The 21,273-nt window shown below is 56.1% G+C and overlaps 1 protein-coding gene across 1 annotated transcript; it reads right to left on the bottom strand.

The window, feature by feature from the left end:
- Nucleotides 1-716: 716 nt before the first annotated feature.
- Nucleotides 717-8,001, bottom strand: SAXO4 (stabilizer of axonemal microtubules 4). The gene is given in 13 exon segments (XM_087855255.1): nucleotides 717-819; nucleotides 998-1,078; nucleotides 1,561-1,725; nucleotides 3,366-3,460; nucleotides 3,542-3,655; nucleotides 3,963-4,049; nucleotides 4,177-4,236; nucleotides 4,606-4,718; nucleotides 5,166-5,229; nucleotides 5,785-5,913; nucleotides 6,884-7,092; nucleotides 7,164-7,418; nucleotides 7,877-8,001. Coding segments are annotated over 12 exon segments (1,470 nt in total). The 5' UTR covers nucleotides 7,986-8,001; the 3' UTR covers nucleotides 717-819; nucleotides 998-1,008.
- Between the last annotated feature and the right edge of the window lie 13,272 nt (nucleotides 8,002-21,273).

The following is a 21,273-nucleotide window of genomic DNA, read 5'->3' as shown; positions in this document are numbered from 1 at the left end:
GCTGGCAGGAACCCAGCGTACCGTTGTGTAGTTGTGCACTGTGCAAATGCGCCTGGTGGAGGTGAGGGAAGGCACTGAGAGGTAGGCCGGGTTCTGCCCCACACGCTGAGGCTTCCGTGTCAGGCGGCAGCATCTGGAGGAAGGGATGCGTTCTTCCCACAGGAAGTTTGCTCTTTAGGGACTGTGCTTGGGGCTGGGGTGGGGGGAGCCTCGCTCTAATTCTCACAGAAGGGCTGTCCTGAGGCACCAGCCTTTTCAACCAGCCCCTGCCCCTCCCTGTGTCAGTGTCCAGGTGTCCTTCCTTCGCAGGCCCTTGTCTGTCTGTCTCTGGAGTGGGATCTCTATGACTGCCTGCCCCTCTGCCCTCCCTTCTCCTTCAAACCATCCAGTGTGGGACCCAGAAGGGCCCTGGAAGTCCTGCTCTGGTCTAACTGCCCCATTTGACAGACTAGCAAACCAAGGCCCTTCTGCCCTCCCCTGTCCCCCTCTGCCCCCTCTGCCTCTCCCTACTCCATCCCACCTGCTCCCTGCGAGGGCTCCCAGCCTTCAGCACAGACTGCAGGAGACCCCCTGACAGGAGAGGAATCTGTGTCCTTGTCCCTAGTGTCACCAAAGCTGACCCCACCCCTCCACTCCTGCCTTCTTGCCCCGCTGCACCCCACCCCATCCTTTTCCCAGCTCCCCTGCCAGTGACTGGACACACGGGCTTGCTTCGCTGCTCTTTATTTCATTAGGAAAGTAGCCAGGGGAGTCCCGGCAGGGAGGGGGTGGGGGCAGGGAGAGTAGCCGGCTCCAGTCCTGTCTGTTGGGTTGGCAAACCTGTGGGGAACAGAGATGAGGCCCGAGGGGCTGGTGGGGGGGTGGTTCGTGCACTCCCCCACCCCTGAGAGCGCCCCCCCCCCCCCGTCTCCCACCCCTCACTGAGGCTGGGTCCCCAGCAGGGCTTGCTTGACCCAGGGCTGCGATCTGGGGCTGGCCCCCGCAGGGAGCCGCTTACCAGCCTCGGGCTCAGTTGGGTGTCATGAAGCGGCCGCTGTGAGGCGATGCTCGGTAGAAGGGGTCCGCGGAGATCAGGGTTCTGCAGGGAGGAGAGGGGTGCAGGTGAGAGGGATGTGGGACAAGGTGGGACCTTCTCTTCTGCCTGCCCCTCCCCTGGAGCTGCCCGCAGCTAGGTCAGCCAAGCCACAGACATTCTTCGCCTGCCAACTCTGGGCCATTGTCTTAGAAACGTAATTTTTGAGGAATTGAATTGAGCCCGAAAGGAGTCATTGTGAGGCAGAACCACAGTCCATTCAGCTCTGTCCCCACGCCCCCTGAAGCCTGGCAGGGGGCAGGTGTGGAGCTGACCTCTGGGATGGGAACCAGGGGGTGAGGGGGCAGCCATGCAGGAGGAGGGGTCGCTGGTTGTGGAGGGGGGGAGGAGAAGCAGGAAAAGCAGTGAACAAGCCAGAGAGAGGGAATGGGCCTCTCAGACAGACAGACAGACAGATGGAAAGAGGGAAGAAGCTGGGAAAAGGCCTGGATGCTGCAAAGGACAGAGCAGGAGGGAGTGCTGGCTACCTTCCCACGTGGGGGTGCAGGCGCCGCAAGCTCTCCGTGGGGTTGGGGGTGGCCTCCATGTGGGTGACTGGCTGGTTGAGGGCATAGCCTCCAGGCTTCTGCGGCTGGATGCCACCTCGAGTCCAGCCTTCTCGGTCCAGACCCTTGGGGATATTCTCGAAGTACCTGAAGCGTGGAGGGTTGGGGGGGAGGGTTGCGGGCGGTAAGCTGGCCTCCGCCACTTCTGCGGCCTCTCTGCCCCTCTTGGAGAGGAATCTTGGCTCCAGCAGAGCACAAAGGGCCTCAGATCCCTCCAGCCTCCTTGCTTTTGCTCATGCTGTTCCCTCTGCCAGGCACTCCCTGCGCCCGTGTCCACTTGGGGAGCGCTCACTCGGGAAGCCTGCTTGGCTTTGCCCCGAGCCGATGGCCCTCCATTGCGCAGCCCCGATGCCGCGCCAGCACTTGGAGCATAAAGGACTGTCTGCATGCCGCCTCCTGCCCTGGCCTGTGACCTTCTCAGGGGTGGGGAGTGGAGACCCCAACTCGTTCGTTTCTCTCTAGGCATTCCACTTCGCTTCCACTTTGCAGAACCTGGGCCAGGTTCTGAGTAAGATGTGGGCCCCGCCCTTGAGCTTAGGAAGGGGGGGTGCAGAGAGATAAATGAGAAAATCAGTGATTACAACCCCTGGGGAAGGAGGCACGTGCCTGACACCCAGCAGGAGCTCGGGAAAGCCGGACGGGCAGGCGGAGAAGGACCCCGTAGACATGACTGGGGCTGAGGGTCTGCGCCAGGAGGAGGGCGTTTGCCTAGGAAGGTGCAGGGACACTGCTGTCCCCCGACACCCACTGTGAGTCTCTGCCCCTCCCCTTCGCCCTCTGTGGGAAGCGGAACAGCCACCTGTGTCACAGATCTGCAACGCGGCTCGGGCGCCACTTCTCCCATCTGAGCCTCAAGGTCCCCATCCCAAAGAGGGGGGCCAGCCCGAAAGATGGGAAGCAACTGGGGAGACCAAAGAGATGGGAGCCAGTGTGGACACAGGTGACACCTGCTGACACAGATGGCAGATGCTGTGCAAGGAGGCTTTTGTCCACGGAATTAGACCTCCTTTATCCCACTCCTGTAATGCCCTCCCCATCCAGTCCTGGCCCTGGGAGTCCTCCCCATGGCTCTCGGGCCACTTCCTCCCAGAAGCCCTCTGAGATGTTCAGCAAAGAGCTTAATTTCTGGGGAGCCCAGAGCCCACCCACCCTGGACTGGACATAGTATCTTAGCAGATGCCATGTTGCTCCACCCGGACCCCTTTCAGCCCCTTTTTTCTTCCCCTGCCCACCAGCCTGGGCATCAGTGGCGGGCACGGCATCAGAGAGAAGCGCAGAGGAAGGCTGCCCTTGGGCTGCTGGGGCTTACTTTGCCTGTAGCAAAGAGGTGCCTGGGATTTTTAGCATGGTCCCTGGGGACAGCCCTTAACTACTGATCGATGGATATGGGGATATCAGTACCCCAGCTCTCTCCCCGCTTGGCTGGGATCATTCTGAGTTGTATGTTTGCACTGTTTTCTAGAGCCCTCCCACGGCATATCTGGTTAATAACACACTGGCTTTGGGCTGCCTTCCTTTCTCCCCACAGCTTCCCAGCTCCCCCACACTCCCCAGTAAGAGACTTGCGCTCAAATCCTTGGCTCAGGGGCTGCTGCTGGGGGAACCCACATGAATTCAGTGTTGGTCTACTTGACAGGCTGTGAGCTCATCATTTGTCCCAGTGTCTGTCTGTGAAATGCGTGCCAGGTTTCACAGCCCTGGATTTGGACAGGGAAGGGGGTGCTCACCCTTGGTTGTAGGTGGTCAGGTACCGATTATCCATGTCCGGGTCATAGGGGTTCCGGAAGTAGCTGGCGTTGTTAAGGCTGAACCCCGTGGGCTCCTGCACCAGAGGTATGGAGGGGACTTGTCAGGTCAGGAGAGGTTGGAGATTTGGGAGTGGAGCTGGGCACCCCGGCCTCACCTTGTTCCCCACTGTCTCCCGGCCCAGCAAGGCAACGTTGGTCTGCTGCACCCGCTGCGGGGGCTGGAACTGCCGGTGGCTCATGCTGCTAGGTTCTGGGCCAGGAGGGGGCACCTGCAGGGGACGGAGCCACAAGAAAGGTAGTGGGTGGCCAGGGTGAGGCGGCAAGGACAGAGGGTCCTAACTTGCCCCCAGCCCCAGGACCTTGTCCTTCCCCCTCCAGGCACAGGGAATTCCCTGGTTCAAAGACACCCTCACTTTTCCAGTTCCTAGGCCTTTGCCCCTCCCCTGCAGGGTCCAAATATCCTGATTCTTCCCATCCTTCGGTGCTCAAATGCCTCTGCGGCCAAGGAACCTCCCTGTCCCCCCACCCCAGAATGCTCCTGCTCTGAGGAGCCCCCCTGCCCCGAAGGCCACTCACTCTGGGGTTCAGCATCCTCTCGGTCACTCGGTTGTAGCCCGTTTCCCTCTCGGAGCCTCTGGCCAGCACAGGCAGGAACTCGTCCCCCTAAGGCAGCAGAGGAGCCCCTGGTGCCACAGTATGGCTGCTCCTCCAGGTACTGTCTTAAGGGCCCCGCGGAAGGACCCCAGGCTGTGGGGTCAGCCAGCCTTCCACCCCCACTGGCTCTGCTTACATGAGGGTGGGTCATGGGGAGGAAGTCGGACCTGGTGACACTCCGGCCAGGGAGGAGGACCTGGAAAGAGGCCCGCAGAGGCGCGTCAGCCGGGCAGAGGCAGGTGCCCCCCTGTCCTGAGCGCAGAGGAGGGCTCACAACACGCGCGTGTGTTTGGGGTAATGGAGGAAAGGGAAGAGGTTGGGGAGAAACTAGGCTGAGTGAGAACCAGCAGGCCCGGGCTCTCGTGTGAACTCTGCGTAACATTGGCTCTGCCTCTTCTCCTCTCTAGACCTCAGTCTTCTCATCCACAAACTGGGGGAGCTGGACCAAAGCAGTGGTTTCTGCCCACACTCATTCATCTCATGTTTGAACACAGGGTTTTGCAGTTCACATCTTGAAAAAAGCTAGAAGTCACCTGAGATTCTAGCGGGCACCGGCCTGACTTACCGGGTCCCCAGGGAGGGCCTGGGAGGGCGGCTGGAAAACAATGGGGTTCTTGGTGGACTCTTCAGTGAAGCCAGTCTCTTCCTTGGCGCCAATTGATTTCTTCTGCAAGAGATCTGCAAAAGACATCCCCCCTGTGCTGCCCCCCACCCTGGCCACCGGCCCCAGCTGCATGGCTCAGTGTCCCAGCCAGTGGGGAGGGAGCTGGCTCCAAGGATCTGGATGCCGGAGCTATAGGGTCCTGGGCACCAGGAAGACTCCAGAGTCCAGGACAGAGAACGAGACAGGAGAGGAGAAGAGGAGAGATGCAGGAAGGGCAGGTGCCGACAGGCTGGGAGGCGGCTGGGGTCAGGATTCACAGCCCTCCTAAGCCAGTGAGTTGTCCTTTCAGGGGTCGGCACTAAGGCACAGGTCCCCCAGGCTGCCTCTGTATCCTTCTTTCTTCCGCGGGTGCCTTCTTTGTGCTACGCCAGCTCCATCTGCCCCCCACCCCCGTGTCTCTCCCTGCGGCCAGGGGGAGGGAAGTGTCGTGGGAGGGAGGCATGAGCTCAGACATGTGCTACCTGGCTGGTTTGAAGGCTCCTTGAGGTACTTGGAATTGTACTCCGAGGTCATGAAGCGCGGGCCCTGGAAGACAGGGGAGAGCACTGGGGCCCGCGAGGTGGACCAGGGCCCAGGGGAGGTTGGTGGCAGTGGTGGCTCTTCAGTGCTCCCAGTAGCCTGTGCGGTGTAGTCCGCGAAGGGAAGGCCAGGACGGCAGCCCCTGCACAAACCCGTCTCTGACGGGGCAGCAGAGCGCCATACCCTCCACCGTGAGTTCCCCTGTGACAACGAAGCCCATCCCATGCTGGACTCCCAGGAATGAACAGGGGACCCAGGGACCCAGACGAAGAGAGAGGCTAAGAGAATAAAGGGGGTGCTCCCATCACACTTCACTGCCCGGAGCTCGGGGAGTCTGGATAGGCGCGGGGAAAGAAGGGGCCTCTGGGGTTAAGTCCTAAGACCCGAGTGAGGAAGCCCGTGATGACCGCGTTGATGCTCTCTTGGAAATACCAAATATCCTTGGCTCTCCCAGTTTTTCTAGGTACCCTGAGCCCACATTTTGTTGGCTTTTGGGAGAGTCAGAGCAGTGCCGGTCTCCAGAAGGGGAAGGAGGTGGGTCTGGCCCCTCTGCCCACTCACATGCCGGGCATTCTCCCACTCCAGCGAGCCCTTGCCCTGAGGCTGGTGGAGCAGGGGCACGTCCTTGGGCTCCAGCCCTGTGATGGCCTGCGCCCCATAGTCCTGGGTGTCAAAATGGACCTTCCTGACCTGGGAGGGAGGAAGTGGCCAGTCATACTCCAGGCGAGGGGATGGCAGTCACGTCTTAACTCTGCTTCTGCCCTTGACCCCTACAGAGTATCTGTAGCCTTAGGGGTCCCTTTACAACAAAGTCCAGTCATGTACCTCCTCTGCTCGGAGCCCTGCAATCATCCCATTGCACTAGGAGTAGATCCCCATGGCCTGACAGAGACCCACAAGGACCCCAGTTCCTCGCTTGGCTCCAGCCACCTGCCTCCTTGCTGTTCTTTGTCGCATCAGATCCTCGCACCTCAGGGCCTTTGCACTTGCTGTCTGCACTGCCTGGAACTCTCTCTCACATCACTGCATCATTTAGAGGACACTTAACGTCTCTTGAGTCTTTGACTCATGTCTCCACAGCAAGCTCTTTCCCCGCCCTCCTGGTTTGCAGTTGCATACCCTTCACTACTGCTTCACCCCTTGCCTCTTCCCTGTTGCGTTTCCCCCCCAGCACTTAGCACCTTCGTATATAGAAGAGATGTTCGAACGTATCTGTTGAATGAATGAATGACTTAGTATTCTACTGCTGGGGACAGGTTGATGATCATAATGACGATTAAAGAAGATGGGGACGATGATGACAAAAGCCAATGTGACTGGTGGTGAGGACGGTCATGTGGCCTTGGAGATGTGGAGGGGATGGTGGAGACCATGGGGTGGGGATGGGGATGGGGGTGGCAGAGGTGATGGCAGTGACAGGGACGGGGATGGAGGTGGAGGGGAGGTGATGGTGCAGTCGGGAATGGGGACAAAGGTGACACAGGTGAGCAGACTCCCAGCCCGCCTATGGCTCCTCGGTACCCAGGCCTCTCAGCCTTGACCAACTCTTGGCAGAGCAGTCCCACCCTGCTGGAGGGATCCTCACTCTCTCCACCCCTCAGCCCTTCCTCCACCCCAGCCTCGGGGTCCCCCTGCTTCCTGGCCCTAGCCCAGCACTGACCTCCTTAGTGGGGGTTGCTGCATTGGGCTTCTCCCGAGAGTAGCCAGAGCTGGTCTGATGCACATTCCAGGGCAGTGGGTATTTGCCATCAGGCACCTCCGGGGGGCGGTAGCTCTGGGTGGTCACTGACTGGAAATTGTGGCGGACTTGTTCCCTAAGAGCCAAGCGGGAGCGGGAGCTATTATCAGGGCCACCTGGAGGCCGCAGCACTTATCTCTGGAAACTGCCCACTTCCTCCAAACCTCCCACAGTGGCCTCAGGAGGCCGCCTCTGTTGGGGCCCCAGGACCCCAGACCTAGGCCAGGCAAGGTTCAGGGTCTCCACGCATGCCGCCCTAGTGGGTCCAGTGTGCTCCAATGGCCCTGAGCGCTAAGGCTCAGCGGGGCAGGGAGGGAGAAGGGGCTACACAGACCGTACCCCATGGCTGGGTTGTCCAGGGCATCGAGGTTGGCGTGGTAGGAGACCACGGGCCGGTAATTTGATCTGTAGCCTGTGCCTTCGTGGCTGCCCATGCGGGGCCTGAAGTCCTCCCGACCTGCCAGCAGGGAAGCCAGGAGACGGGACAGGCCCATGAGACAGGCCCAAGGGGCAGGAGAGTGAAAGGGGAGTGAGCAGGGCTTCCCAGGCAGGGCCAGCAAACGCCCGCCCCCCGACCCCACCCAGGGCCCAGGGGTCCTTGGGATGGAGAAGGCATAGAGCCGTGAAGGCCTGGCCCTTCGAGATCGTGGCAGCAGGGAAGGGAAAGGATAGGGTAGAGGCAAGGTCAATGTGGCCGAATCACAGAATGCCCTCGGGGGAGGGGCAGCGGGGCAAAGCCAGCCTGACCCAACAGGCGCGGACACATCCTTGGGGGGCTCAGGGGGTGGATTGGTTCAGCGTGCTGGGGCCCCTCTGAGAGTGTGAGGGCCACAGGGGCTGCTCCTCTCACAGCGGGAGGGCCCCCCCACATCGTGCCCGCGTCCTGGCGTGGCTCCTGCACAAACCGGGCCTCACCATAGGCTGTACAGTAGCTGGTAGCATAGAATTTCAGGGGGTCCACGCAGCCTCCCGAACTCATCTTCACGTACGGGGAGACAACCCCCAAGGGGAGTTTCCCCATCATGGTGCTGTGGGGCAGGGCCCCGGGGGCACCTGGGGAGGAAGTGCAAGGAGCCCCGGCATTTCAGCAGCCCAAAGACCCCGAGCCTGCCTCAGGTCCAGGCTGCAGAGGCCCCGGAGGTGAGCTCGAGCCCCCCAGCCAGTGCCTTCCCCTCGGCCAGTCCCTCTGCACCGACACCCACGCCCCAAACTGAAGTCAGGACTGGTCATGGTCAACACGTGATCGTGTACACTCATTCCTCCTTCCCCGCACCTTATTATCTCCCCAGTTCACAGCCGGAAACAAAGACTCCAAGTGATGAAGGGTGAGCTCATAATGGGTGGGGGAGCCAGGGTTCAGGCCCCGGGGTACCTGACTCCGTGCCCCCGATCTTAATCCACCCGTGGATTAAGTCCCCCCTGGGGACTGAATGGACAGACACTCTCCCACCCCAGCTCCGCCCCTCACTCGCAGCCCCGGGTTCTTGTCCCTCCCTCGGCTCGCTTCTGGGTCTTGCCGAGGGAAGTGGGCTCGGCCCTCCTGGGGCCCAACCACAGCTGGCCCCACCCTCACCTGCCCTCTGTTCTGGCTCTGAGGTCTGGTGAGAGGCTGCAGGAGGCAGGAGCTGCTCCAGAGAAGCCCAGGCCCTCTGGGAGGCGGCCAGGCCAGGAGAAACAGTGTGTCGCCTAGCAACCGGTGCCTAGCAACAGCGTCCCCACGCTTCTGAAGCCCTTCTAGGGCCAGGGCCCATGAGAGGCTGACCTGGCCCGGATGAGGGCAGCTGCCCAGCCAAGGTCCTGCCGCCTCGGCCCCCCCGCCCCTGCCCCAATCACCGGCTTCCCAGGACAGGCCTGGGTAGAGGTGCTCTCTTCTGAGTGACAAGAAATAAAGATAATCGTGAACAACCACTCCCGCTTATTAAGTATGCACTTCTCAGCAGACACTTTAGATCCTTTATGGCCAGTCTTCTGAGTGGCTCCTCCAGGTGGCTATTATTATCCCTCTTTTCACGTGGGGAAAATGAGACTTCGACAAGCTGTGTCTTGACTGGCCAGAGATCTTGAAAACATAAGGAGAGAGAAGAGTTCGGACTCAAACGTGGGTGGGCCCAGATCCCACTTGTAAGCCTCTCGGGGAATTATCCTGTTTCCTGTGTCCTGCTAGAGCCAGATCGGTGCCAAGCTCTTCCACACACATATTTTTTTAAAAAAGGATTTTATTTATTTATTTGTCAGAGAGAGAGCGCGCGCGAGAGAGCAAAGCAGGGGGAGCAGCAGGCTGCGGGAGAAGCAGGCTCCCTGCCAGGACCCTGGGATCATGACCTGAGCTCCCTGCCAGGACCCTGGGATCATGACCTGAGCTCCCTGACAGGACCCTGGGATCATGACCTGAGCCAAAGGCAGAGGATTAACTGAGCCATCCAGGCATCCCTTCCACACACAGTATTACCTCGGACAATCCCCCGAACCACCCTGTGGCCGGGGTACTATGATTACAGGGCCGACAAGCCCAGCAGCCAGGAGTGTGGCCGAAACCCAATGTGTCATCTCTGACGAGGGCCCTGTCCTCTTACCGCCCCCGATTCCTCCTCTTCACCGAGGGCCGCAACCGGACCGCCTCATGGGGCTGTGGGCAGATTTCCTGAGGGCATGGCTTCAGCTCTTCAGTTTTGCAAAGCTGCTGTTCTCAACCTATTTTGCAGATGGGAAAGGTGAGGCCCAAGGGCACTGGCCAGGCCTCAGAGTCGGTGAAGGATTACAATGGGAGTGAGTCAACTCTGTGGCCCTGCTCCCTTTGGGCTGGCCCATTTGCCCCATGGGTGCTTTGAGGCTTGTAACTGTTTAACTGGATCTCTGGGGATGGGGTGGGAGTGGGGTGCCCCGACATGTAGCATTTGCCACATTTCTGGGGTGTAAATACTCCTATCATGGCTGCTCTCAAACGACCAAGGCAAGGTCACAGAGCAGCGAGTTGGGAAGTCAGGCCCAGGCCCCTATGCAGCTGCCACTATGTAGAATTTGTCCTGTATGGCTCCAACAGACAGAAGTGACCTCGAGACCGTGAATGACAGACAAATGTAGTAATATAATAAGGGGGTGATGACTTTGAAGTATTTATTACCTTTGGGTTTTTTTTAAAGATTTAATTTATTTATTTGACAGATTGAGAGGGGGAGGGAGAGAGAGCACAAGTAGGGGGAGCAGCAGGCAGAGGGAGAAGCAGACTCCCCGCTGAGCAGGGAGCCCGACAACGAAGTGGCGCTTGACCCCAGGGCCCTGGGATCATGACCTGAGCCGAAGGCAGACGCTTTACCGACTGAGCCACCCAGGCGCCCCTATTATCTTCATTCTTAATATAATTGATGAAATCGTAAGTTTTTATAATTTGATTTGTAACCACGGCAGAGTTCAACAACCTGCTCACGAATTTCCTGGAGGTTTTGCCATCAACTCTCAGGAGCTGGTATGACCGGCTCCAGAGCCTCCCGACTCATAGGGGAACGAAAAGGATGCCAAGGGAAAGGGGGCTGCCCCACCCAGGAGATGCCCTTGCTGCACTCGGCCTGGCGTGCCTGGCCTGCCAGGGTCGGAGCTTGCGACCACGCCTGGCCCCCCCAATGAGGCCCTGGACTCAGAGGTGACCGGGGCCATGGGGAGACCCACCAGAGCAAGGAGTCTGTTCGGGGATCGGAAGCTGCAAGGCCAGCAGTGAATGCGCACAGTCCTGCTCTCCCCGTCTACTGACAGAGGCTCAGTGAGCCCCTCCCATGACACGCAAGAGAGAGTAAGCCCTGCCTGGGTGGCTGGGACGGAGGGACAGAGTGGCCCTGCACAAAGTGTGCGAGAGCTCAGACTCTGAAGCCGGATGGCATAAGCCCTGGCTCTACCACTTAATAACTAAGACTCGATGCGTGTTACTTGTGCCTCAGTTTCCCTTTCTGGAAAACGGTGCCTCCCTGTGGGGTTGTGGTACACAGAAAGCACTCGAAATACTCTGCGCACAGTGTCTAGCAGGTGGCAGGCCTGCACCAGGTGGAGGTGAGGGAGGGCTCCCCACCTGGAGGGCCCTGCCAGGGCAAAGGTGGGTAGCGCTGGCAGGCTGGGGGTGGTGATGGGTCCCAGGTGGCCGGAGCACTGTGTGGGGAGGCGCTCAGCTGGGAGAGGCTGTGCCAGGTTTTCCCTTCAGCAGCTGGCAGGGCAAAGGAAGTGGTGAAAGGTTTGACATCGTCAGTAGCACTGTGACGGAAACTCTGGAGCTGCTGGGGACAGCCTGGCCTGCAGCCCACAGAGAATGGGGGGGGGGGAATTTTGGGAGATGTTTGCTCCCAGACTGAACTCCCATTAGGTCTGGGCTCCCGGTGGCCTGTCGCTTTTTGTTGGGTTTTTTTTTTTTTTTTTTTTGGTTTTGTTTTTGTTTTTGTTTTTTGCTGTGTGGCGACACCCAGCGGCTGTCCCTTGGAACTGCAAGCGATGCCGCAGGTGCTGCCCTCCTAAGGCTGGGGGGCTCCCGGAGGGAACTGAGGAGGGGCAGAGCCACTATCCTCCCCCAGCCACAGACCACCCTGCCTCACCAGCTATCCAGATCCCAAGGGGCCGACCTGGCAAGAAGTGTTCCAGGAGGGCAAGGGCTGGAACCTACAAGGAACAGGAGCCTAGGGTCTGCTCACTGGGTGCTGGTCCAGGCGGTAGCCAAATTGCTGTGTGACTTTTGGACCTCTTGGCTCGAGGCCTGTTTTTCTATCAAAAATGAAGCAACAGACTAAATGATCCTTCCAGATTGTAAGTGGGAAATCCAGGGCCCACCTCAGCCCCTCTTCCCATAACTGTTCCCATTGATTAAGCATTTTCCATGCAGGGGCAGAGCTGTGCTAACTCTTCACTCTTCATTCCAGACCTACAAGCAGAGATTGTTGTTACTGCCCCCATTTCACACACGAGGAAACTGCCTAGGCCTCACGGGCAGGAAGGGGTAAAGCCAGCTCTGACTCCAGAATCCACGCCCAGCCTGCTAGAACGTGCTGGCAAATTTGCTGTAAAGTGCTGGGACTGTAGCAGTAGGCTCTAACACCATTTGGTGGAGCTCAGAGATTTTCCAAAGGGACAGACTGCGCTGGCCAGGTGGGTGACCACTTTCTCCTTTCTAAACCTGCCCCGTCCTGAGCAGTAAGATTCAGCCCTATTTCCCTCCTGCGAGAAGGAGCTGGGCTGGCCCCAGACACCAGCAGCTGCCTCGCCTCTGAAGCCTGGAAGGTTGAGGCTCAGGAACCAGCTAGAGGATTTGGGGGCCCTGGTGCACAGAACTCCGTAGCTGGGACTGATGGGGGAGGGCCCGGCGGGCGTCCGGGGCTAGCGTGCACCACTCTTTGACTGCTGAGTCCTGAACGGGGACAGACATCTGCACTCTGGGCTCTGGGCTGCGAGCTCTGGGTCCCCAGAGGAAGATCAACTTGGGCAAATGAGGCAGCACACCACTGAGCAGGTGCCGTTTGACTTTGATTGAAGTGTGTCTTCATGGCAGGCCTTGGAGGGCAGGGCCAACTTTGTCAGGAAGAGAGGTTCAAGGAGGGAAAAGCTTCCTAAAACACCCAACCTTCTAACTGGGGAATAGGGTGCCTGGTGGGGAGTGAGCTCGCCATCCCAGAAGGCATTCAAACAGAAGTTTGAATTCACTTGAATGTGGATGACAATAATAGCAAGCTCTCTCTCGGGCTGTATTTGGTACCAGGCACTGTTCTAAGTGCTTCACGTGTGTTTACACATTCACACCTCTGGGGCACCTGGGTGGCTCAGTCGTTAAGCGTCTGCCTTCGGCTCAGGGCATGATCCCGGCGTTATGGGATTTAGCCCCGCATCAGGCTCCTCCACTGGGAGCCTGCTTCTTCCTCTCCCACTCCCCCTGCTTGTGTTCCGTCTCTCGCTGGCTGTCTCTCTCTCTGTCAAATAATAATAAAAAAAAAACATTCAAACCTCACCACCCAGTGAGGTGTGCTCCTGGGGGGGGGGGTAGCGTCAGCACCTGCATTTTACAAATGAAGAAACTGAGGCACAGAGAGGCTGTTTCACTCATCTGAGGTCACACAGTGAATGGGGGAGGAGTCATTATTTGAATCCAGGCAGGCTGGCCCCGAGGGGCAAGCTGGTGGCTGTTTTGATGTTGCCTCATGGGTTGAACTAGAAGGTTCTCCAAGCTATTTTCAGAATCTGAGCTTTGATGGCAGTTTTCTTTTTTGAAACTTGTGCCTCCCTTGCCCTCTCCCGCACTCAGCTCCTTGGTCAGTGCGGGAGCCTCAGGGAGAAAATCCACAGAAAGTCTAAAATCATCCAACTCGGCCAAGATGACTAAGAAGCAGAAAGTGGGCCTCTGGGGTGCAGCTGAGCGGGAGGCTGGGGGTGCCACACAGAGAGGGGACTTGGTTCTCCTTGCTTTAAAATTGTGGTAAACACATGTAACATAAAATTTACCATTTCAACCATTTTAAAGTGTGCAGTTCTGTGGCATTGAATACATTCACGATATTGCACAACTGGTGATAGCCCAGAACTTTGTCATTTTCCCAAATTGAAACTGTCCAGGAAACACTCCCCATGCTCTCGTCCCCCCCAGACCCCAGCAACCACGTGCTACTTTCTGTCTCTCTGAATTGGCCTGCTCGCGGGACCGCCTGTCAGAGGGATCATACAGTGTGTGTCCTTTTGTGTCTGGTCTATTTCACTCAGCAGCATGTCCTCAAGCTTTCTCCCCAATGTAGCCTGTGTCAAAATTTCCTTTTTAAAAAAAAAAGGCTGCACAGTGTTCCATTGTGTGGCTAAACCGTATGCTGGTTAACCAGTCAGCCGTGCGTGGACCCTTGGGTTGTTTCCACTTTGGGTTATTGTGAATAACACTGCTATGCACATGGGTCCCTTTGAGTGCCTGCTCGAATTTCTTTGGGGTGTATCCCACTTGGTGGGAGAGGAAAGGGCAGGAGGGCTCCTGTCTTGAGTGAGACCAGGTCACATTCCTGCTCCTTTCTGAGCCTCTTCTGGAACTTGGCTTCGATGTCCACCTCCGGCACAAATAGGGCTGTGTGACCTTCCTTAATCAACCCCCCCTCTCTGGTCCTGGCGGCCTGTGAAAAGAGGGGGCTGGGCCAGAACAGAAGGTTTGGCTTGTTTGTTTGAAGTTTGAGATGTGGTGTTTGTTTTGGCCTCAGGGCCTTGGAAGTGTTTCTTCAAACAGACCTGGAAATGATGCTTGGCTCCCCCCCCCCCCCATCATCTGGGCCAGAGCGGTTGCCCAGCTCATTCTCTCTCGAGGTCCTTCTGTTCCATCAGAAACTGAAATAGCCCAAGGCTGATGGCCTAAGTCCACTCTCCCTCTGTCTCTCTTTTGCTAAAAGGCCACAATTCCCTTGATGACCTGAGCACGCTCTCTGCACGTCCCGCCATGCCTGCACAACTTCTTCGGGTTCACCCCCCCCACCCCCCCGCAGGTGGACATTTCCTGGAAGAACTCCGGTGCTTATTTGATGGCTGTTCTGTTTCTGCCTGTTCTTGTTCTTTTACTGTCTCCTCTGGGTGAACTGGTTGATCTTGCACGAGGTTTAAAAATTCATGACTCCCGGGGAAGCTGAAATGAGACGGAGCAGAAAATAAGAACCCAGTCCCGGGGCTCCAGTGGGATGAAGATATTCTCAGCAGTGATCAGCAAGGAACTCAGTGCAGGGGGCCCAGAGCAGGGGTTCTGGATACACGGAGACCCGGGTTCAAATCTCCAGCGCTGTCTTTATGTGGGCTGTTCTGTTGGATGCCCTTAACTTCTCCAAGGCTGTTCCCTTAGCTGAGTGATGAGATCGCAGCGGTGAGGTCCCACAGCAGAACTCACGCACTTAGGGGCCGAGGGATTCAGAAGAGACACATTTAAGTGCTTAGCACACAGCCTGGCACAGAGAAAGCACTCAGGACGTGTTTGGGATGATTTTATATTCCCCAGCCTCCCCCGCGGTTCAATAAACACAGTGGGGCCCGTTCTGGGGGATTGAGAACCGCCACTCCCAGCCGGAGGGAGTCAGAAGAGGCTGGGGGTGGAGCCCCCGTGTTGGCACAGAAGAGCAAAAGATGGGAGCGGCGTGGGTCGCCGAGTCGCCGCACAGAGGCCAGCGACATGGAGAGCTGCGGTGCTCTGTCCGGCGTCCCTGGGACCTGCAGTGCTCCAAGTGAGAGAAATAAACTTGGCTTTGTGAAGCCACTGGGGTTGGGAGGCTTATTTATGAGCGTAGTCTAGCTGACCAGGGGCCCCTCGGCTCCAGCCTCACCATGAGGTTTCGAGACTTCTACAAACATGCCCTGCATTCTGTCCAGGGCTCATTTACCCCCGCAGTTCCCCTCTGCCTGGAGTGCCTTGCCCCGCCCCGGTGGTCTTCCTAAAGCCCGGCTCTACGTAAGCCACTTCTCTGTTAAGATCGCTCAAGGAGATCATTCCCAAGCTGAACGAGACAGCTCCGTCGTCAGAGATGAAGGCCATGTCATCCAGCGGTGTCAGGAGTTAACCCTGGACAGCGAGGCCAGTGTGGTACAGGTGGGGATTGCCTGCGTGGCAGGACATGGATTCAGGGTGCTTTGGCTGCTGCGCCCCCAGCAGTGGCCTCCAAGAGGTACAGGCAGTGGGCACCCAAGGATCAGCGTGGGGCTCCCAGAGGGGACACACTCCCTGATGTTTTAGGACGGATGGAGACAGACAGGTTTTTAACAATTTATGAACCGACATCACCGAGTAACGGGAACAGTGCCTACAGGCAGCGTGCCAAGCTCTTTTCTTACGAGAAGGCAAACCTGCAGAGGGCTTAGGAGGACAGGCATGGAGCCGGGCAGCCCGGCTTGACGTGCGACCTCCCCAGCTCCCCAGCTGAGTGACCTTGGGCAGGTGGCGTGGCTTTTCGGCACCGCTGGCTCCCAGTAAAGGTGGGATGACCAGGGTGCTTCTGCCTTGCTCTAGAAGGAGTAAGGGAGCTAAATGAGAAGTGTGCCTCCCATGATAAGCACATCTCGCTATTATTAGTCTCAGGATAAAGCTAAAAGCAGCGTGGTCTTGGCTGTCCTCCTGACACTAACCAGGACGCCGACCACGCGACCATGTGACCCTCCTGCCACACCGATGACGGGCACTGTAGGTGATGGGGGTCACTGGTGTGGCTTTCCAAGCACTGAATGTATACACGCGTCACCACAACAAACCCTCCTGGACACTGACAACCATTTTTTTAATGTGACAAACGGATAAATAATTGTATCAGAAAGACAGTTAACATCTTTTGCTCCCTCCACCTACATACATATGGGCTGTTGGCATTCTCAAAGCTGGTTAATATCACAGTCTAAAAAGAGAATTGCTTTTTGATGGAGAACTTGATTTTCATTTTCGATATAAACGATACTGGGAAGCCAAGAAATCTTTTATGATAAACCAGTCTTCGCCAGTCCCATTTTTCTCAGGGAGGAACTAGCTTTTTTTTTTTTTTAGGAACTTATTTTTAAATATGAATTTTTGTAATTCAATTATTACTTTCAGCTGCATTTTTCATTTGAACATTTTATTTAAAAAATTTAAAAATTCAATAATGTGGTTTTATTTTCACAGTGACAGACAGGATTTTTGACAAAGATGTCACAGCAAGCCAATAGGACAGGAAGTCTTTTTAATAAATGATGTTGGAATAACTGGGTATCTCTACGGAAAGAGAAAAGAGCCTCAAACCTTACCTCATGGTGTATCTAAAAATTCTTTCAAGATATAAATGTACCTTTGTGACCCAGGGAGGGGCAAAGGTTTCTGAAACAAGTCACAAAAAGCGATAACACCATCAAAGGAAAAGCTGGTAAACTGGACTTCATCAAAATGTAAAACTTTGGCTCTTCAAAGAAAGTGTGAAGAAAATGAATAGACAACTCCCAGACTAGGTAAAAAAAAATTTGCGAACATACATCGGCAAAGGACTGGTATGCACGATGTATAAAGAATTCCTACAACTCAATAATAAAATGACAACAACCAAATTCAAAAGCGGGCAAGAGGCTTGAACTGGCACCCCACGAAAGAAGACACATAAATGGCCCATAAGCACGTGAAAAAAAATATTCCACATCATCCATCATCAGGGAACTGCACATGAAAACCAAAGGGAAGTGCCAGTTCCTACCCACGAGGATGGCGAAGTTTTGACGGACTGACACCAAATGCTGGCAGGCTTGTAGGGCAGCTGGCTGTCTCACACATTGTCCGTGAGAGTGTAAAATGGTATGTCTGCTTTGGAGAACGTGCTGGCCCTCGTTTTTCAATCAGACATACACCTACCTGTGACCTAGCCATTCTACCTCTAGATATATACTGAGAAGTAAAAACATTCGATCACAAAGAGAATTGTCTGGAGCCCAATACCGGAAGGAGCTCAGGTACCCATCAACGGAATGGATACACTAAATTGGGTAGAGTCGTCCGATGAGATACATTTGACTCAACAAAAACCAGGACAAATACCGCTGTGGGCAGTGCCAAAAACATCATGCTGACCGAAAGCAGACACATACAGAAGAGTACATACCGTCTGATCCCATCTTTATGAAATTCTAGAACAGACAAAATTAATCTATGGAGAAAGAAAAAGTCAGAGGTGGTTGCCTGGGGTGTGGGGAGGTGTGCTGTGGGGACTGACTGGGGTGGAGCATGAGAGAACTTTCTAGGGTGACGGTAACTCCTGTTTCCTGATAGGAGTCTGGTGTGGGCATCTGCCAGAACGCAGCAAATGTGCACTTAAGATTTGGGCATTTCACTGGATGTAAATTTTACAGCAAAAGAAAACTACTTAAAATAAATGTGTAAGTCTAGTTAATGATACGTGTTCTGAAATATTTTGGGGAAGCATTCTGAGATCTATAATTTTGTTTGAAATGAATCAAAAAGTAGATGGATTAGGGGCGCCTGAGTGGCACAGCGGTTAAGCATCTGCCTTCGGCTCAGGGCGTGATCCCGGTGATCTGGGATCGAGCCCCACATCAGGCTCTTCCACTATGAGCCTGCTTCTTCCTCTCCCACTGCCCCTGCTTGTGTTCCCTCTCTCGCTGGCTGTCTCTATCACTGTCGAATAAATAAATAAAATCTTTAAAAAAAAAAAAAGTAGATGGATTAATGGGTGGAGAGGGATGGAAAGATGGGCAGATAGGCAATGAATCAAGTAAGGAAAAAGTTAATGGCAGAATCTAAGTGGTGGATAGGACATACAGTCATTTGCTGCAAAACTCTTCTTGGCATTGCTGTATATATATGAATTTTTTTATAATGCAATGTTAGAAAAATTCCACAACATTTTATGGATTTAAAAAAAATTTTTTAAAAGTAGACTCCACACCCAACGTGGGGCTCGAACTCATGACCCTGAGATTAAGAGTCACGTGCTCTACACACGGGAGCCAGGGGTGTGCGGGAGGTTGGGCAACTCATCTCTGTACCCAGAAATGGGGTTTGCGTGGCCTTCCTGACCAGCCATGTCCAGCTCCCAGACCCAGCCTCCAACTCAGAGGGAAAGGACAGATAGTGACAGGAAGATCCAGAAAGCTCCACACCTCTTCTCTGCTGTTCAAGGATAAAACCCTTGACACAGCGCAGATGGAGCCCTGCCCTCTGACCGCCCCCCAAATCCAGTGTCTCTCAACTCCACACCATCCTCTCTCTGGAGGTGGCCCCGGTCCTGCTTGGAGGGCTCAGGAGGTTAAGGCCGGAGCTGCTGAGGCCATGCTGTCCTGTCTGCAAGAGCCAGGGCCCCGGGGTCCTGGGGGAACCAAGGGAGGGTTTCTGCAAAGTCCGCACAGCAGTCTTCCCCCGGCCGAGATGAGACCCAGGACCAGAAGCCAGGAGCAGGGGGTGCTGGCGACAGCGCTCCTGCTTGGAGGCCGGGTAGCCTACGGGGCCCACCCGAGGCCTGGCTTCGGATGCTGGCTCTACTGCTTCCCCTCTGTGACCTGGAGCGAGCAGCTTCCTCTCACCCGCCTCACTTTTCTCATCTGTGGGAGGGGACTGACAACCGTGCCTCTCCCCTACGTCACCATGAGCATTCAGCCAGAGTGCAGGTGGGGCTCTCAGCAGCGCTGGGCCCGCCATCAGCACAGAGCACCGTTGCTAGGACTACCTAGCAACCGTGTTGCCAAGGTGCCAGGTCCCGGGCTAGGCGCCTTACATGCATGACCTCATTTGGTCCTAACACCCACACGTGCGGGGAGGTTCTTTTTTTTTCCGTTTTACAAAAAAAGACACAGAGCTGTGCAGAGGTTCGATGAACGCGCCCACCTTGCTGAGGAATGGGAGATGGGCAGGCTCCCTTCGGTCTGATTCTCCAGCGGCTGCCTCAACTGCCCTGCTCTGTCTGCCCTAACCGTGTCCCAGGGCATCGCCAAGGGGGCGCATTTCACTCGATACAAACTAAGTCACCTGAAATCCACTGGCAAACAAAATGCCCATCTTAACATCACCGTTTGCTTTAAAACTACAGGCTCTGATGTGTCCTTATGTAAGATGTGTTCACGGTGCCCTTTTTAAGGAGAATATCAACATCCTCCTCTTCGGCGGGAGTATCCGGATTCAGGCAGGACCTGGGACCCAGTAAAAGACAGACTCTTCTCCTGTGATTATAGGTTACAAGGTGCTGGATTTCTTCTCCGCACGTCTTTCCCTTTCAAGCCCTCTTATCTCGGATAGCTTCCACTTTTCGGTAATCCACCCTAAAATGTCACAGTGCTGACAGACAGGTGTTTCTTAAAGCTGCAAGAGCACCCCTTGCCTCAGGCCACCTGTCCCACCAATGCCATTTTAGCCAACTGGGGATGATCTGGCACCCCTCCTCGCTCCCAGGGGGCTCCCTGGGAAACTCAAGTGTCCCGAGGTCGCTTCACTGGAAGCTGATCAGCACCATTTACTTGAGAGCTGCAGGGTGGCAGGCCCACCCCCTCGGACACCGCCGGCTGTCAGCTGTGGGGAGGAGGGGGCTGTCGGCTTCGAAGTCTCCCAGACCTGCTGGCCCCTTAAGCCTGCACGGCTTCTGTATCGTGAACCCTTCCTCTTCCTCAACCCACAGCAGTGTGGTGGACGGATGGACAGATAAATGTGAGACCCTCCACTCTGCCAGCGGAATCTCTTTTCCTGGTGATGTTTAAAACCACGAACCAGGTTTTGAGTGTGCCACCCTGGCTGGAGCTACGGGACAGACCAGATAACCAGATATGCCCAAAGCCAGAGCAAGGCACCTTTGCAATGACCCCAACAGATCCACTCCAAGGCACGGAGCTCGGGCAAAGGGGTTTGGCTGGTGCATTCTCAAGACTCGAAATGATTAAGAGAGGCAAGCATGGGAAGAGAACAGCCTTTGTGAGCCAGTGTGACGGGTCACGAGGCAGCCTGGGCGGCAGGACTCACGAGACCACTTCAGACGGGGCAGTGCAGGGCCAGACGCTCATCTGCCCGGCCCCGGCTCGGAATGAGGTCACTGAGCAGTGATGTGTCCGACTGAGAGCGACGGGGCCGGCTCCTGTTCCCCACAGATCCTTAGGGGGCTGCTGGCCCTTGCTATATGTTTATTAATTTTTAAAAATGCGCTGTGGCCAGCCTAGTTTTAGTTAATGCCTAATAAAGGGAAAAACTGTTTACATAGCACCCCTGGGTCTGACACTGAGCAGCTGAAGTTAGCAAGATCCTTCACTTTCCAAGATGACACAAGCCAGCAGCCCGGGAGGAAAACAATTCTTCAGAAGCACGCCAGTCCCAGGTGACGGTGGCAACAGTTGAACATTATGTTAAATGAGACAAAATCAGGGTCAGGAGACCTCGAACCCCCGGCGGGGGGAAGGCTCACACTGCCCACCAGGCCGTCAGGTGGGCTGCAGGAGCGCCCAGAGTAGATGGGCAAGTCGCTCCCCGGTTCGTGTGCACATCTTACAGTCCAGCCCCATCTCGCTCACGAGCTCTCCCGCTGCCTAACGTCCTCCGCCCAGCACATCAAATGAGGCCCCAAGTGGCCAGAGTCTGCGGGAAGCCTCAGGGGACGTCCTCCCGTCCTCTCAAGGGCCCTGCTTCTGCCTCCCAGCTGTCACGCCCACGCCTGCTTCTCACCCCCAGGGGCTCTTCCATCTTCCCCGACAGCCCCGCGGTTCTCCAATGTGCTTGGCTTTCCCACCTGCACAGAAGACTGCCCCGCACGAGCTCTGGTGACCTCAGTGACATGCCAGGCAACTGGCGTTAGGAGACTGCTTTTAAGTCTCGGGCTGAGGTCACGACCAAGAGCTGACACCTA

This window comes from Ursus americanus, chromosome 24, assembly GCF_024610735.1.
Source record: "Ursus americanus isolate L20-20 chromosome 24, mUrsAme1.1.p, whole genome shotgun sequence".
Lineage (NCBI taxonomy): Eukaryota > Metazoa > Chordata > Mammalia > Carnivora > Ursidae > Ursus > Ursus americanus.
This window is presented reverse-complemented; position numbering and strand designations above follow the sequence as displayed.